General features: G+C 32.3%; 2 protein-coding genes across 3 annotated transcripts; both read right to left on the reverse strand.

Annotated features, from left to right (window-relative positions):
• Window positions 1–3185: 3185 nt before the first annotated feature.
• LOC18592593 (Ubiquitin carboxyl-terminal hydrolase family protein) lies at window positions 3186–6338 on the reverse strand. Of its 2 annotated transcripts, none has more exons than XM_018125584.2 (3): window positions 6118–6338; window positions 5856–5956; window positions 3186–5223 (listed from the first exon to the last, which is right to left on the reverse strand). In XM_018125584.2, exons 2-3 carry the CDS (start codon window positions 5938–5940, stop codon window positions 3926–3928), a joined length of 1383 nt encoding a protein of 460 aa, XP_017981073.2. In that variant the 5' UTR covers window positions 5941–5956; window positions 6118–6338; the 3' UTR covers window positions 3186–3925. The 2 variants fall into 2 exon arrangements, with proteins under 2 accessions (XP_017981073.2, XP_017981072.2); XM_018125583.2 differs by having other exon boundaries at window positions 5856–5961.
• Window positions 6339–7934: 1596 nt separating this feature from the next.
• Window positions 7935–16299, reverse strand: LOC18592595 (ubiquitin interaction motif-containing protein). Its single transcript, XM_018125577.2, has 7 exons — window positions 15608–16299; window positions 11436–11514; window positions 10678–10829; window positions 9819–9942; window positions 9525–9710; window positions 9249–9320; window positions 7935–9110 (listed from the first exon to the last, which is right to left on the reverse strand). Exons 1-7 carry the CDS (start codon window positions 15997–15999, stop codon window positions 8286–8288), a joined length of 1830 nt encoding a protein of 609 aa, XP_017981066.1. The 5' UTR covers window positions 16000–16299; the 3' UTR covers window positions 7935–8285.
• Window positions 16300–17225: the final 926 nt, after the last annotated feature.

A 17225-nucleotide genomic window follows, 5' to 3' on the forward strand; every position in this document is an offset into this window, starting at 1 on the left:
AATACAAATTTAAATATTTATTTTTCACTAAAATTAGATTTTTTTTACCTAATTGACTTGTTACGTTAACTTTTACACATTTACGTTAAGATTTAAAATTTAGTTATTCTACCTTTATAAGTTTTTAAGTCAATTGTTACAGTTTTACGTAAAAGCTTATCTATATCAATTTTGAACCATAATTATTTTGATCCTTATTATTTTTTATTTAAAAATTAAAATTTGTATATCGTTAAACACTTTTAGTCTGAGAATATAAATTTAAATATTTATTTTTCATTAAAATTATATTTTTTTACTTAATTGACTTATTACGTTAATTTTTACGCATTTACATTAAGATTTAAAACTTAATTATTCTACTTTTATAAGTTTTTACGTCAATTCTTACAATTTTACGTCAAGACTTTTCTATGTCAATTTTAAACTATAATTATTTTTATCCTATTATTCTTTATTTAAAAATTAAAATTTGTATATCGTTAAATACTTTTATTCTGAGAATATAAATTTAAATGTTTGTTTTTCACTAAAATTAGATTTTTTTATTTAATTGACTTGTTATGTTAACTCTCACACATTTATGTTAAGATTTAAAATTTAGTTACTCAATCTTTATAAGTTTTTACGTTAATTGTTACAGTTTTACAGCAAAGCTTATATTTGTCAATTTTAAACTATAATTATTTTTATTTAAGAATTAAAATTTGTATATCGTTAAACACATTTAGTCCGAGAATATAAATTTAAATATTTATTTTTCACTAAAATTATATTTTTTTTTCTCTATTGACTTGTTACGTTAACTCTCACACGTTTACGTTAAGATTTAAAACTTAATTATTCCACCTTTATAAGTTTTTACTTCAATTCTGACAGTTTTACGTTAAGACTTATCTATGTCAATTTTGAACTATAATTATTTTTATCCTTATTATTTTTATTTAAAAATTAAAATTTATATATCATTAAATACCTTTATTCTCAAAATATAAATTTAAATATTTATTTTTCAATAAAATTAGATTTTTTTACTTAATTGACTTGTTATGTTAACTCTCACATATTTATGTTAAGATTTAAAATTTAATTATTCCACTTTTATAATTTTTTACGTTAATCCTTACAGTTTTATGTCAAGATTTTTTTATGTCCATTTTGAGTTATAATTATTTTTATCCTTATTATTCTTTATTTAAAAATTAAAATTTGTATATCGTTAAACATTTTTAGTCTAAAAATATAAATTTAAATATATTTTTTTTCACAAAAATTAGATTTTTTTTATTTAATTTACTTGTTACGTTAATTCTCACATGTTTATGTTAAGATTTAAAATTTAATTATTCTTTCTTTTTAAGCTTTTATGTCATTTTTACAATTTTATATGAAGACTTTTTTATGTCAATTTTAAACTATAATTATTTTTATCCTTATTATTCTTTATTTAAAAATAAAAATTTGAATATCATTACATACTTTTAGCCCGATAATATAAATATAAATGTTTGTTTCATTAAAATTAAATTTTTTTACTTAATTAACTTATTACGTTAAATTTCAAATATTTACGTTAATATTTAAAATTTAGTTATTCCACCTTTATAAGTTTTTACGTCAATTTTTATAGTTTTATGTTAAGGCATATGTCAATTTTGAACTATAATTTTTTTCATTATTATTCTTTATTTAAAAATTAAATTTTGTATATTGTTAACCACTTTTAGCCCGAAAATATAAATTTATATATTTGTTTTTCACTAAAATTAGATTTTTACTTAATTGACTTGTTACGTTAACTCGCACACATTTATGTTAGAATTTAAAATTTAGTTATTTTATCTTTATAAGTTTTTACCAATTTAATGTCAACTTAAAAATTAAAATTTGTATATCGTTAAACACTTGTAATTCGAGAATACAAATTTAAATATTTATTTTTCACTAAAATTAGATTTTTTTTACTTAATTAAGTTTTTACGTTAATTTTTACACGTTTACATTAAGATTTAAAATTTAGTTATTTCACCTTTATAAGACTTTATGTCAATTCTTACAGTTTAACGTCAAAACTTTTCTATGTCAATTTTGAACTATAATTATTTTTATCCTTATTATTCTTTATTTAAAAATTAAAATTTGTATATTGTTAAACACTATTAATCCAAGAATGTAAATTTAAATATTTGTTTTTCACTAAAATTAGATTTTTTTTACTTAATTGATTTATTACGTTAACTCTCACACATTTACGTTAAGATTTAAAATTTAGTTATTCAACTTTTATAAGTTTTTACGTCAATTGTTACAGTTTTACGTCAATGCTTATCTATGTTAATTTTGAACTATAATAATAATAATAATAATAATTATTATTATTATTATTGTTATTATTTATTTATTTAAAAATTAAATTTGTATATCGTTAAATACTTTTAGTCCAAGAATATAAATTTAAATATTTATTTTTTATTAAAATTAAATTTTTTTTCTTAATCGACTTATTATGTTAACTCTTATACATTTACATTAAGATTTTAAATTTAATCATTCTACCTTTACGAGTTTTTATATCAATTCTTATTGCTTTACATTAATATCTTTAATCATAACTTTTAAAAACTTTACGTATAGGTTTTTTAGTGACAACTTTAAATTACATGTGTTTTTATTTTTATTATTATACATTTTTAATTTTGACTTTTTGATTGATTATAGTGATAATTTTATTTATAATTTGAAATTTCAGCCATTGAATAAAAGCAATGTAAATAAATGGTTTCTATTAATAAGGTATAAAAAAAGTCCATCAAAGAAAGGTTTTTTGGTTTAGCGGTTGAATTTGTTTACCAGTTTCTTTATGGGTTTTAAATCAATGGCTATAATTTAATTTCATAGATCAGATGGTCTTTATTAATTGACTTTACAGTAAGGTCAAAAATGATGACCTTACTGCAAAATTTGCCCATAATTTCCCCTTTTCAATCATAAGATGAAGTGAGATCGGGGAAGATAGGGCAAGGCAATTTCGGGTATCTCTTTAAATACATGTGTGAGATTTTATACATAAATCACTGATAAATACAATCTTTGGTGTAGCATTGAAGCTACCCTGGAAAGTATAGCACTTGGATACACCTTTTGACACATGCCATATTAAGCCATTACATATATGGATAGAAACATTGAAGTACATATATGGATAAAAACATTAAAGCATAGTTATCCCACAAAAAGCCAAGCTATTAAGAGCAAGAGCAAGGGAACATATATATATACACATGTATATATATAAAACATCGGTATAAAAACATTAAAGCATAGTTATCCCACAAAAAGCCAAGCTATTAAGAGCAAGAGCAAGGGAACATACATATACACACGTGTATATATATACACATGTCTATATATATATATAAAACATCGGTGAACGGCTGCAGTAGGGATAAGATCACCACCACGCTGAAAACATGGAATCCTTACCGCAAAAGAAACAACAAACTAATGGGAAGAAAAAATTAACCACCATGGAATTGAGAGCAAATAGATGTAGGCAAGAACATGAAAATAAGCAAACTTTGGGGTATTCATCATGCAGTTGAGGCAGCCCGGGATATGGGCTTGAACAAGGTTGAACTGAATCTGATTCAGAAACTTCAGTTTATATGATCAGGTTTGCAGCACCTGAGAATCTCCCTCATCTCAGCCTAGTCAGAGCTGGAAGCCTGGAAGATATTTCACATTCATTGACACATTCAGTATTTCAACTATTTCAGTTACCACATCCAGGAGTGATTAGCTTAACTGCAGATGCTGCCGAAGTAGAAGCCTTCCCTAGGCTTCGTTCATTGCTAGTTGTAGTTTTTATTCATCCATTGAACCCGGAAAAAAAAAAGTAAGAAAATAAAATCACCTCAGATTAATTTTATGGAGCCCCTTCATCAAAAAGAACTTTATAAAACCGTTTTCTCTCCTCAGGATCAAATAGACCTCCTAACTTATCACCACTGTCATCTTGGTCAGACATCTCAGCCCTCCCATCTTTTCTTCTCACTGCCTTTACCAAATTCATGCCATTCCTTTTCTTCTCCAAATTCACTAAATAGCGACTCTGATTATATTCATGAAGACCCTCCTGCATCAATTCTCCAAATTTATTCTTCACAATTACTAGTGGATCCTTATGAACCAATTCTGGGCCATTATAACTTTCTCTAAGGAGCACAGTGTAAATCTGATACTTATTTGATACATAAAATATTCCTGGGTGCTTGAGCAACAAAACATTCAATTTCACAGGTAAAGCAAACTCTCTCTTAAAATGGCCTAGCTTTACAATTGATAACTTCTTCCACAGCGTCAATGACAACAACTCATGCACAACGCACACAATTCTCTTCTCCATTTCCTTTGATCCCTCCTCTAAACCTCTAGAATTTGAATAAGGTGAGATGTAGGGAATTGCATTAAATTCTTGAAACCTCTGCCATGACTTAACCCAAGTTGAAGGCAATGAACATGAAAAACAAGGCTCCAAACCCTGTTTCTGAGCTGAGGCTTCAACAGCAGAAACTGCTAAATCAGGGCTCCATGCCAGAAGTTCAATCTCCATTGAACTCTTCCTCCAACTACTATTAACAAGTCGAAACATATCTGGGTACTTAGGTAAAATTCTAATGACATAGTCATCTGGAAATCCAAAGCTGTGTTTCAACTCGTTAAGTTTCATAACATTAAGCCTCTGATTCATACTCATCATTAGCAACTTTGCCAATTTCTGTACAAATACTGGCTCCTGCATATCTTTTACTGATTCTTCCTCTTCAACCAAATGCATCATCCGCTTTGTTAATCTACAATGATACTCATCATTCTCAAGATAAACTTCAAAGCAACAGGGATACTTCCTGAGCCAATTGAGAGCTTTGCCTTGAAGATCAAGTGTCTTAAACTTCTTCTGAAGATGCTTCAAAGGTGCCACCTGGTTGGGGTATCTAAGTATTATGTTTTTAATCTGATTATTGACTATCCAACGACGATTTCGTGAAAGGGCTGATTCAAGAACTAGGTCTTTCCTCATTGACCAAAGAGAGAAGTTTCGGAAGTGATAAAGAAGGGAAGGCTGAGAGTACAGGCTAAAATAGCAACAACCCAACCTCCGGAAAAATCGTTTACTAATCATTGCACTCAACTTAGTATGTCTCTTTTTCTCCAAGAACAGACCTGTTAAGAGCAAGGAAAATAAAATTAATAAAAAATCATATCTAACGTTTCACTGCTGAAATTAGAAATCTAATGGAATGTAACAATTTGCCTAGAGAACACTTCACTGGTTCCTTATAGCACTGCTCTAAATACTTAATGCTGCAGGCATGTTTATGCCAATGGCCAATGTTCAAAAAGCTTTTAAAAAATTGAGCCACGGAAGTCTAATTTGTGCTTTATGTAAGTGCAGAATAAACTTCCATTGAGCAATCCGATTTAATGACTTATTTTATGCCAAACTTCAAGCTAACCTTAAAATTTAAAAACAAAATTAAAAAGAAAGGCAAATCTTACAAAAATGTACAAATTAATGTCAACAAAGAAAGTTTTCAATTAAGATTTATCACTCTGGAAGAAAGAAAGGAAACACAATGATATCAAACAAACTTATGGCAACTGAATGATTACTTTTTAATTTAATATGAAAGTAATTTTGAACAATACAAAGCTATTTTCAGAAATTTAAAGTTGATGGCCGTAAATTAATACTGCTAATAGAGATGATGGATCAACAACTTAGACTTATCAAATACTACTTCACATTCCTAACAAAAAAAAAAAAAAAAGGAAGGTTGTATGAAATAGAAGACCTTTGTCAAGTGTCTGAAATATCAACCCGCTAGTTTGATCATATACATCACTCTGACTTATTGGATACAATCTTTTGTAACGCATATAGTAGCAGCTTCACCTGTACTGAACAAGGGAAACCCAAGCAGACCATATATATGAAGAAGCAAAAAAAAAAAGGTGCAGATTCATTAAGGAAAGACAATCAAACGGTTCTCATAGACATTTTCACGAACACCCAATAGAGGGAACAATCAAATTTTTATGAGCACGTATACATACCTGAATGGCTAGATTGAGCCTGCAAAATAATCTTATGAAACTATTCATTCGGGCTGCTGTTTAGGTGAAGAATATGATAAAGTTTGCCGTGAATGTCTGAAAGAAAGAGTGAGAGAGACAGGGAAAGGAAAAGAGAGAGATGGGTTCAGACTCGAGAGCGTCAGCACGAGAACTCAGTGATTCAGTCCCGGTAAAATAGTTCTATAATTTTTGAAAGACATAATAGTTAGAAATGTTATTCAATAAATTTTTATTTTTTATTATATTTAATAGAGTTTTTATAATTATATTTTAAATCAAATATATATTTATTATTAAAAAATAATTAAAATATTACTTACCGATAAAATTCATTAAAATATCATATTAGATGGTGGTATAATCACATATTTTCATTTTCTCATAAACTTCACGTTATATAAAAAAATAAAAAATAATATTTTAATTAATAAAAACAACTCCATAATTAATTAAAAAATAAAAATATATATTTAATTAAATATATTTAAAAAAATTAAATTTTTGTAATTAATTTAAATTTTTTAAAATATTATTTTTAAAATTTATTAAACTTTTCTGGGATGATATGGAAGTCCATACTTCACTAGTAGTATTCGTTTTCATTTCCAATTTTATTTCTACATTGGAAAAATGAGTAAAAACAATAAAACATGAAAAAAATTCAATAAAAAATAAATAAATACTAAAAGTGTCTGACATCTTGAACTTCTAACCATCAGTCAACAAATCGATTATTACAGGGCGAGATAACATTGCGTAGAAAAAGTTAGAAACGCAAGTAAATTCTGAAATATGAAAGCTTATACAAATTGTTCTATTCTATATTGATCAGAAATTAGTGAAAATTCTATGGCAACAGTTGTGTATCTCTCTATCGTGACCTTGTCCTTCCTCTCTCTTGTCCCGATCCTACTCGTCCCTCTCTGTGTCGAAGCTTCTCCTCCGTTGACCTCCCTCATCAGCAATCCCCACGAAGCCGCGATTCCAGCTAAACCTCTACAACCTCCTTTTCTCCTTCATGGTCTCCATTTCATCTTTACACCTCTCTTCATTGTTGATGGAGACCTATCAACCCAAAGAAAAATAAAAAGAATAAAAACAATCTGTATTCATTGTTGATTTCTCTTTTCGAGTTATTGATTTTTTTTGTATCTTATAATTTTATGATATTATAGCTGTGAAAAACAGAACTTAAATACGGAATAAAGATAAGTCTACCGACTTATTTTTGAGTTTCGAGTTTTTTTTTTTTCAAATGTTTAGATAACAGACTTTTGTTTGTTTAAAACAAAATCATCTTGAATGTGTGACATTTCGCAATAAAAAGATTTCGAGTCCTGCAAAATGTGTGCCCATTGACCATAACTCAAATATCAGTATGTACAACTATTAAATGGGTTTAACAGACTTTTATCCTTAACAAATTCACAACTTATTGAGTAAAAGAAAAATTATACATGATTTTGAAATTATTATTATAGAAATTAATTAAATAATATTAATCTTTTTAAATTAAAAAAACATTTTTTATTATATTATCCAAATAAAAAAATAATAATTTTTCAAGAAAATACTTTCATGGAAAATTTATATTTTTTACAATATAACTCAAACAATAAAAAATATTTTTTGACAATTTATTCAAGCAACAAAAAAATCAAATTCCCTTGTAAAATATTTTACTCAATTTTTCTTAACAAATTATTTTCTAATTACCAAGCATGTCTTTAAGGATGAAAATTTCGCAAGATTTACACCTTGGGAAAAGGCTTTTTTTTCTATAGCAAAGGCAAATATGAATGAATGCAGATTTCATTGACAAAATAGATTGTATATAATCCTTTTCCTTCAGCATTTAACATATGAAAATTGAATTAGAATGTCAATGCTAAAGCAAATACACAACAGAAATGGACATGCACATAAGCTGAACAGACAAAACCAGAAAAAATAACCTCTTCTCTCATTTGCCCAAAGTTGTGCGCAAACCAACCAACCAGGTTTGCAGCCAGCGGCTTTTCTTTCTTCGTTTTTTTTTTTTTTTCTTTTTTTTTTATTTAAATTTTGCTTTCCAATTTCGAGCACCATGTTCCGCAAGTCCCACCACCAAGGGCCCCAAAGGGATCTCTGACATGATTCATATACATTCAGACTATACTAGGGGGATCCCCCGCCCAATTACAAACGGCACGAGGCCAGCGCGTTCTAATGCAATCCACCAATGGTGCATGCTGAGGAGGTTCAGGTTTAGCCACTTCAGCGTCTTTCCCACTTGAATCACTCCCCGCAGCACCAGATGGAACTGCCACATCCGCCATGAATTCCTCTGGTGTCCACCTTGGGGGTACTGAAACCCTCAACTTTGTAAGCCTGGGTCTTTGTATTGGAGTCTCACTTCCAGATGTGGCTTGGCTGCCATTCAAATCTGATTTTGCAATCCCATTAAAATGGTAAAGATCAAATATCTTTCTACCCATCTGACCAGTTGAATCCTTTAAACCCCCCAAGCTCTTGTCTAAGTCCAAAATAACCTGCCAGAACTCACTCCACACAATGAAGCCCGAGCTGCAAAGGCTATCAAGTTTCTCAGATGGAAGTCTGATATTTGTCTCCCTGAGGACCTGATGGAAACCTTCCACACTAATGAAGCCACCACCCCCACTCTGATCCTGGGCATCAAAAGCTTTCCGGATCTGTGATTCCCTTTCTTCCAGTTCATTCTCATCTTGAACAGCTGTATCCAGAGCAAATAGCACCGTATAATGGGACTCACTCCCAACAACCCATATTGGCCATTTTGGGCATTTTAGATTTTGGCCAACCTTACAGAAATTAAGGGATTCTAGGAGAGTGAGGAATCCAACTTCCACATTTGTAGATATACCCTTCAAAAACATGCCACCACCTAAATCCATCCTTCCATCAAAAACATTTGGAACAGCTTGCCCACAGAGCAATAGGTTCACAATTTCCTGAAATAATTTTCGCATCAAATGCAGCTACATAGCAAAACTCATCAAAGATAGCAATACAGAGACTTAATAATGTAAGTACCAAATTTAAGATATCAAAGCCCCATCCATTCAATGGACATATGCAATTTTATGTACCTGAGAAGCATGCCCAAACGGTGCAGTTACTAGAGGAAGGCTGGGATCATCCCGGTCAGCTTGAACCCAGTCCTAGATAAAATTTGGATGCACAGACATTGTTTTTAAGAAAACAAAACAGTCTCGACATACAGATAGTGCTTGTTCTTAAAATTTAAGAAAACAATAATAAAAGTGAGCGAGAGAGAAAGAGAGATCATTATATAGCTGTTGAAACATTGACGCATAAATAAAGACAAAATGGGAGTCTTCAAGTCTTAAAGCAAACAAACCTACCAATCCTCGAGAAAGTAATGCAGAGATAAGGAATAGCAATGCTCCCATGCGACTTTGAAAAACAGTAATCATTGCTTCGAGCCTCTTAAAGGCACTTGCGGGTGTTGTGTATGTGTCAACTCTTAAAACTTTCTGCAAATCAGAAGGTGTTTCAATTGAAAGACCTTCAAGTGCTTGCGCAATGATCTGTAAGATAGATGGAACACTTATCAGCAAATAAGAACAGATAAAACGACATACACACAAAATTACTAACATAATAACAACAATTCAAGTTAACCTAATTCCACTAACCACATCCTTTGGACTGTCTTCAGATCCTTCAATGCCATAGCCAATAGCACTCAAAGTTGCAATTACAGCTCTTTTATTATTTCCACATAAAAACAATATCTCACCCATACTTTTAACCAGGGCTCTGTAAACAGAACAAAATTAAATTGAATAATAGATAACAGAACAAACAATTAATGCATTGCAAAGCAGCTGCAAAATTTTTAAAGAACAACAAATATCCGTTCAAATTGATTATTCCAGAAATGAAGTAAAAGATGACAGAGAGCAATACCAGTCCACATGACAAACAATCATGAATATCCATTAAGATTTGTCACAAGATTTCACATTACTTCAGATCTTGACATTCTTGGATGATCATTTCTAAAATTGAGCTAAAACCTTAAATCAAAACACTAAGAAAATATTCAAATATACCCCATGGCCCATTAGCCCATTTTACATCTGCAAATGTGCCCGTGTGTTTGTGCCTCTGCAAACACACATACAAAAAGAAATTGCAAATGCAACTTGACTGCTCAGGTCAAGATCAAGAATCCACACTTTTCTCTGATTTTCTAATCGCAAACAAGAATTTCACAAGCATAAAAGCATATTGAACTGAATTCCTAAGAAATCCAACAAAAGAGAACACGCGTGAGTGACAATTACAAGTTTAATATAACAAAAACAAATATGCCAATCTGCAGGAAAAGAATTAACATTGTTGGATAACACAACTAATACTGCCTGAACAGTTGAACCCCTGTTTTTTTACATGAAATATACAGCCATAGAACTTTGAAATGCAAATAAAAGCATGTGCCTTTGCACGGTTTAGCATATATTGCACAATTTACCGTACAAAATTAATCACCTTGCTTTTGCTTCTTCAGTAAAAGCAGCAAAATTATTTAACGCAACATATTGATTTTTGGATGATCTCCTGGAACTCAAATTCTGTGGTATGTTTGGTGTAACTTTAACTAATTCATCCGGAAAGAAAAGAAGATGTTTGAGCACAAACGCCTGTACAGACAGATAGACAGTATTGTCAGCAATAAGAGTACTACTACAATCAAGAGATAAACAACAGAACAAATAAAAAATGTCGTACGGCTATTTAAGGAGGAGGCCACTCATAAGATTTAGGCTAAGACACAACCTAGCAAATATCGAATTACACCATCAACTCAACCTCTACTGAGAATTTTTCTTAGCAATTAATCACCTATGTCAGTTGCATAACAAATAAGAAAAGTGCAGCAATGGCAAAAATAACAGTTTAAAATCTTACAGGTTTAGACTCCAAGCAATTATAGTTAAAATGGATACAATTTTCCATAGCATATTTAAACACCATTCAATAATATGATTACTCTATTAACAACTAACAATTATAAAACAAGCTATCCCACTGAATTAATGTTCTTAAGAAATTTTAGTGAGTTTATTAGTCATTGTAGAAAATTAGAACATTCAGAAGATATAATGTAAGTAAGTTCTGGTGCAACATAAGAAACACATATAATTGTTGAACGCATTAGGAATTTCACATGGCATAAAACAATTGATTAGCAATTCACATGCTGCATGCTGCAAGAAACTAATATAACTGAGAAATAAAGGAATTACTTGTATGGTTGCTAAGACACCACAGGGCCCACCTTCATGCTGCACTAGGCCCATAGAAGTTTCTGGATCAGGGCTAAACCTACAGAATTTTTTGTCATGTATGAGCCAATATACAGCAAACGTATGAAACTTCCTCAATATTGCAAATGGTTTGTAACATCCCAAGAAACTCATGTTTCCATAAAAATCAAAAGCCAAAATGCAAGAAGACAACAAGAACTAACATGTAAGAGTTTTAAATGAAGAATAACAAGTCTATGAACAGACTTTGCTAAACCAGTAACTACCAAGCTCGGTTCATAGCGACTATACTAGAAAATGATAGGAAACAAAGAAGAAACAGTCATAACCAAATAATTGCAAATGCATCAATAGCCTGCTAACCTATGTTGGTATATTTAATCAATCAATGTGCATAAACACAGAGATACAGCAGTTAAACCAAAATTTCCCCTCAGAATACTATCTATACTTCATATTTGACAATGAAGAAAATCAGGGAGGTACTTTTGCACTTATGGGAAAAAGTATAAAGGAACACTGCATAACATGAATTTAAACACCTCATACATGAATAAAACCCTTAACATTTTAACTCTGGCTCATTTACAACCACCCCCCTACCCCCCACACATACACACAAAAATGAAAACAGGCAACAACTTTTCCAATGAAGGATTACATCTTCAAGGACTATTCATCACAACTTGTGTTAGAAGGTTTTCAGTCAAAGCATTCTTGTTTCAGAGACATTATACAATGCACTTGTACTTTCTTATATTGTGCCTTGACAATATGAAACTTCATTATGAATTATCTTTGAGTGCTCATAGCATTATTAGTCTGTAATCTAATTAAAACCCTTAGCATTCCAGCTAACTAAAGAAATTTTCTGCTGGCAGTTTATAACTGTGTACAACATATTTACAACTCATATCTAAGATCCTTCAATTTAAGATTTTCCAGGCCTTCTCATGCTCCTTACCAGTTTAGAGTCACCTCTTAGGCTCATACCATACATCACATCAAAGATAAGCTCCTATAGCAATATTCGTACAAGGTGTGAACTTCTGTATGCGGTAAACTGGCTTGCTTGTTGGTAGGTCGACAGCCAGGGTAGTTAGGATTTTATGGATTAGTATCTAGGATCCTTAACGGTGATCAGATAGGAAACTTTAGAAATGTAAATTTAAGACATAGTCAACTAATATCAAGGGTGATCAAATAAGAAAATTTAACTTAAAGAAACATATATTAAAACTTGTATTCAACTAATTAAGTTTTGGGTATTAGAACCAACCTTAGCTCACATTTTAAACACTTTTGAAGGCTGCTAAAAGGATGCTCCATCATCAAGTATTTCAGCCTCTTGGTGGTTGTTTCTTCATTATTAGACATCTCAATAGAATGCTAGTAAGGAGGAACAGATTCCAATCTACAAGTTACTAGAGTTATTTGCTAAGAAAAGCTCTATAACAACTTTAAAAAATTTTCCATTAACAACACAATGTGTTGCGTAGTGGAGCCTTGATATTAACTCTAAAAGTCTTAAAGTTGAAGAGGAAAAAGTTAAAGATATTGAGGAATGGCCAGCCCTACTACATTACATCAAGTTCAAAGTTTTCTGGCGTTGGAAAACTTTTATAGGCATTTAGAAATTTCAACACTAATAATGATACTCATCACCAATTGCATGCATGAAAGGCATTTGGCTGAGACAGTATCTCAATCTTTCAAAGAAGTCAAGAAAAAAAGGATGATGATACCTCCTAGGGCTGAGCAACGATTCAGTCAGTCAGTTTCGGTCATGGAGGTGACCATAACCGACCAAACCGAACATGGTGGCGGAACCGAACGCCCCTGACCAAATTTGGTGGGGAACCGACCAGACTGTGACCAACCATGGTCGGTTGGTTATGCGATCAATTATGGGTTTTGGGCTTTGGCTTTGGCTTTGCGACTGGTGGAGGCCAACAACCTGCATCAACTTGACCTGTCCAAACCATGCCTCCGGATCATTGAATTTTTTCTTAGTCAACCATGAATTTTCGAGTAAAGGCCAGACAACGGTTTTGATGTTAATTAATATGTTTCCATGCTGATATAAAGGATTTAATGCAATGCATGTAATAGATGAAAAAGTTTGCTTGCTTTTTTTTTCTCCTCTGTTCGTCCCTGTTATTGCGTTTGTAAAAAGAGTCTGTTAACCAGTGGACTCATCTTTATCATGCCTTAGATTAACAGAAAAACACCCTTACAAATTTGAACAAAAATAGAACCTATACAAGCTCAACCCATGTCAGTGACAGTCCTTGACTATCTTCAACAAGATGAAGGTTATTGAACAGAACGATGTCAGTCACAGCCCTTTACTATCTTCAACAAATTTGAATAAAACAATGAAGGTTAGTTAACAGAAAACTTCAACAAGATCAATCACAATTATATTACAGCATTACCCCATACTAAAAATTAAAAAAAAAAAAGAAGAAAAATGGTGGTCAGTTATTTGGTCAGTGTCAGGCAGAAGGGTTCCCAACTGACGACCAAGCCGAGAAACCACAAAAGTCGATGCCCTCAACTGGCTCCTCAACCAGAGCCGATCAACTGACCGGTTGCTGACCGAAAATTGTCAGCCCCAATCAGTTGGCCAGTTTCAACCGCCCGTTGCTCGGCCCTAAAACCTCCTATGTTACATCTTCCAAGAAACTGTATGATGTTTAACATGACACATGATTCATCATACAGGAATTATGGTGCACTTGACCAAGATGATCATCCAATTGCTTAGTTTCAAAAGAACAAAAAATGAACCAAAACAGAGGTATTCAACTTATGAGAAGGAACTCAACATATGGTCCAAGTACATTTGATCACTTGATTGCCTGGTAATGAGAAACTAAATGAGCAAAAACAAAGAATTCAACTTATGAGCAGAAATTCCACATTGAGGTCCAAGTACATTGCATGTATAAGTGTCACTAATTGATTGTTAAGATTAAGCACAAAGTTAAAACTGATAGAAAAAAGGCAATTGATGCACTTAGCCAAGTGGTGTAAACCTTAACTTTTATAGCTATCATCCTACTTATGGGCTTTGATTTGCTTGAGAGGCTACCCATCCTGCAAAACCGTAGCATCTTACATGCATATTTATTAGCCCCAGAACATGCAGATTATCCTGAGTTTCCCCCTATAATAGTACCATCTTGTCAGATAACTTTTCTTTCCTAAGTCATCCTTAAGCGAAGAGCTGATTTACAAATTGCATTACATAGCAGCAACAGGCCATTCGGATGGGATAAGACCATTATAAGGATTGAGCATCAACTGGGCCTAGTTTGAAAAGGGAGATTGCTAGGATTGTTTCCCATTGTCAGACTTGTCAAACATGACAGAAGAGAAAGCAAAGCACAGGTTCATGGATGACATTTCCAATACCAACACAAGTCACAGAAGAACTTAATTAAGGCAAAAGTTTATTAAACCCCTGGAAGGAGACGTGGCCTAGGCATGGATTAGACCTGAAAGGTAACATAAATGTGCAAATAAGGAGCTTCATCCAATTGGCATTTCTTTTCCCTACAACATTTTCATGAAAATTACCTTAAACACTCACATACTTGACTTCTTTAATTGCATGGGAATGAGTAACGTCCTTGACTTCATACGGTTTCTCAGATGAAGAAGCAACTATTAATGCTATGTTGTTAAAAGGCTTTCTCCTATCGCAAAACATATGAAATTAGCTTAAACGCTCACGTACTTGACTTCTGTAATTGTATGGGAATGAGTAACGTCCTTGACTTCAAATGGTTTTCCAGATGACGAAGCACATATTAATGCTATGTTGTTACAAGGCTTTCTCCTATCGCACAACATAAGAGAGTGAAAGGATTGTTTACCAGTAAGTGTTTCTACTTAAGGGAGTAGGCATTAGAAGTTTCACAATACGAAAGTTGCAACTTGATGCTATATACTTAGTATATTCAAATCTAGCTGCCAATTTATCCTGTGATCAATATCCTTAACCACCATATTTAGTTAAAATTCAATTGAGCAATGAATATTATTATTTCTTCTCCTGGCTTCTAGTCTCTCAGCAGTAATTTTTCATTTTGAAAAACATGAAAACTAATATCTTGGAGTATAAGTAAAAAGCTAGACTTTACCTTATACCCTGATTGCTCCACTGAGCAAGTATATCCTTCGAAACCCCACTCCCAAAAACCATTGAAAATAACTGATAAGCTTCTTCCTCCGACAATTCATTACCCAAATTCGCTTCTTTGGCTTTCATTTCGGTCTCTTTCCTTCCTAAATCTCCGCTCCTTTCGCTTTTTGAAGGGGAACTAGAAGCCGAAACGCTTTTAGCCGCCGCCAGCATCCGTTTCTCAGCTGCGGCTGCCATGAGTTCACGCTGCAACCGTCGGCTCTCCTCCGGCGTCGTCGTGGCTGAGCTAACAGCTTCCCTCGGCTTGCTCCTCTTAGGCTCTGGTGGCGAGTTTTGCATGCTCATCCGTAGAGCCATTCTCAGGTCCTCTTCTTCTTGTTGATCCGCCATTTAATAACCACCTTTGGATCAAAATTTAGCAATCCAAGGTTCGAAACAATTGAATTTACATACAGATCAATTGAATTTAACAGAACCGTTATTTTTCAGATGGCTATGAATTTGAATATGATTTGGATTCTGTAAATGATAAAAAGAAAAGAAAAAGATTTGGGTTTTCTAAGAACCCTAAAAAGCAAACTAGGGTTTCGAAATTCAGGCCAACTAGAACGAACTGGACGTTAAAGCAGAGTGGAAATTCCGTTTTCAAAGAACAAAGAACGACGTATATAAAATTCTCGATTGAATTAAAATAGGAAAGTGGCGCATAAGGGGTAAAAATTGAAGGTGGTCGCTCCCCGGTTAACATTGAATACGATGCCGTTTGAAAAGATGAATTGCCATAGAATTACGATTTCAGCCCTGATGTGTTGTACTTGAACGCGGGGATGTTAGTGCCTCGGTGAGAGTGAATTTGGGGCAAAAGGTAAGGGTATTTTGGGGAATAAAGCTTGATGCTTTTCTTTTACGGGGAGGAAAGGCGTTTTTGTTTTGCTGGAGTGTCAGGGAATCTATGGTGGAGTAAATTTGGGATTGGAGGACGGTGGGGTCACCATAAAATGAATTTGGAGGTGAGCTGGAAATGCGATCTGCTGTGTTAAGCACTGTCACCATGTGAATTTTGATTCATTTAATTTAATTTAATTTAATTTAATTAATAACTTAATAAATCACATATTGATTACATTTATTGTTCACTTTGATAACTTCGGTTGGTACGTAATTATTTGTTGGACTACTATTTGCATAAAATTCTAACTTTGTGATACTAAAATTAAATTATTCAAAATCGTTAACCAAAATATTAATAAACAAATTAAAAATTGCATGCTATATTAAATTATAAAATATTTTGTGGTACTCCTTTTATTTCTCGGACTTGTAGTCATAAAATCTACATTCTGAGTGTTAATCAAATTATTAACGTTGTATCTTGAATAGAATCAAATTGTACAATTTTTAATGATACTAATTAATAAGCAAAACCAACTCTTTTAATATGTATTAGAGGAGTATAAGATCAAGTCGGTTAATTCAGTTAATTTAATTAACGAGATTAGTTATATCGGGTTGATTCAATTAAAAAAATTTGAAATCAATTAATCAAATTTATCACGATCCGGAACTCCCCATCAGGCCCGTGACAATCGCCGCGAGACCTCGACAGACATTCTTCA

This window comes from Theobroma cacao, chromosome 8 (assembly GCF_053813885.1).
Source record: "Theobroma cacao isolate CCN51 chromosome 8, ASM5381388v1, whole genome shotgun sequence".
NCBI lineage: Eukaryota > Viridiplantae > Streptophyta > Magnoliopsida > Malvales > Malvaceae > Theobroma > Theobroma cacao.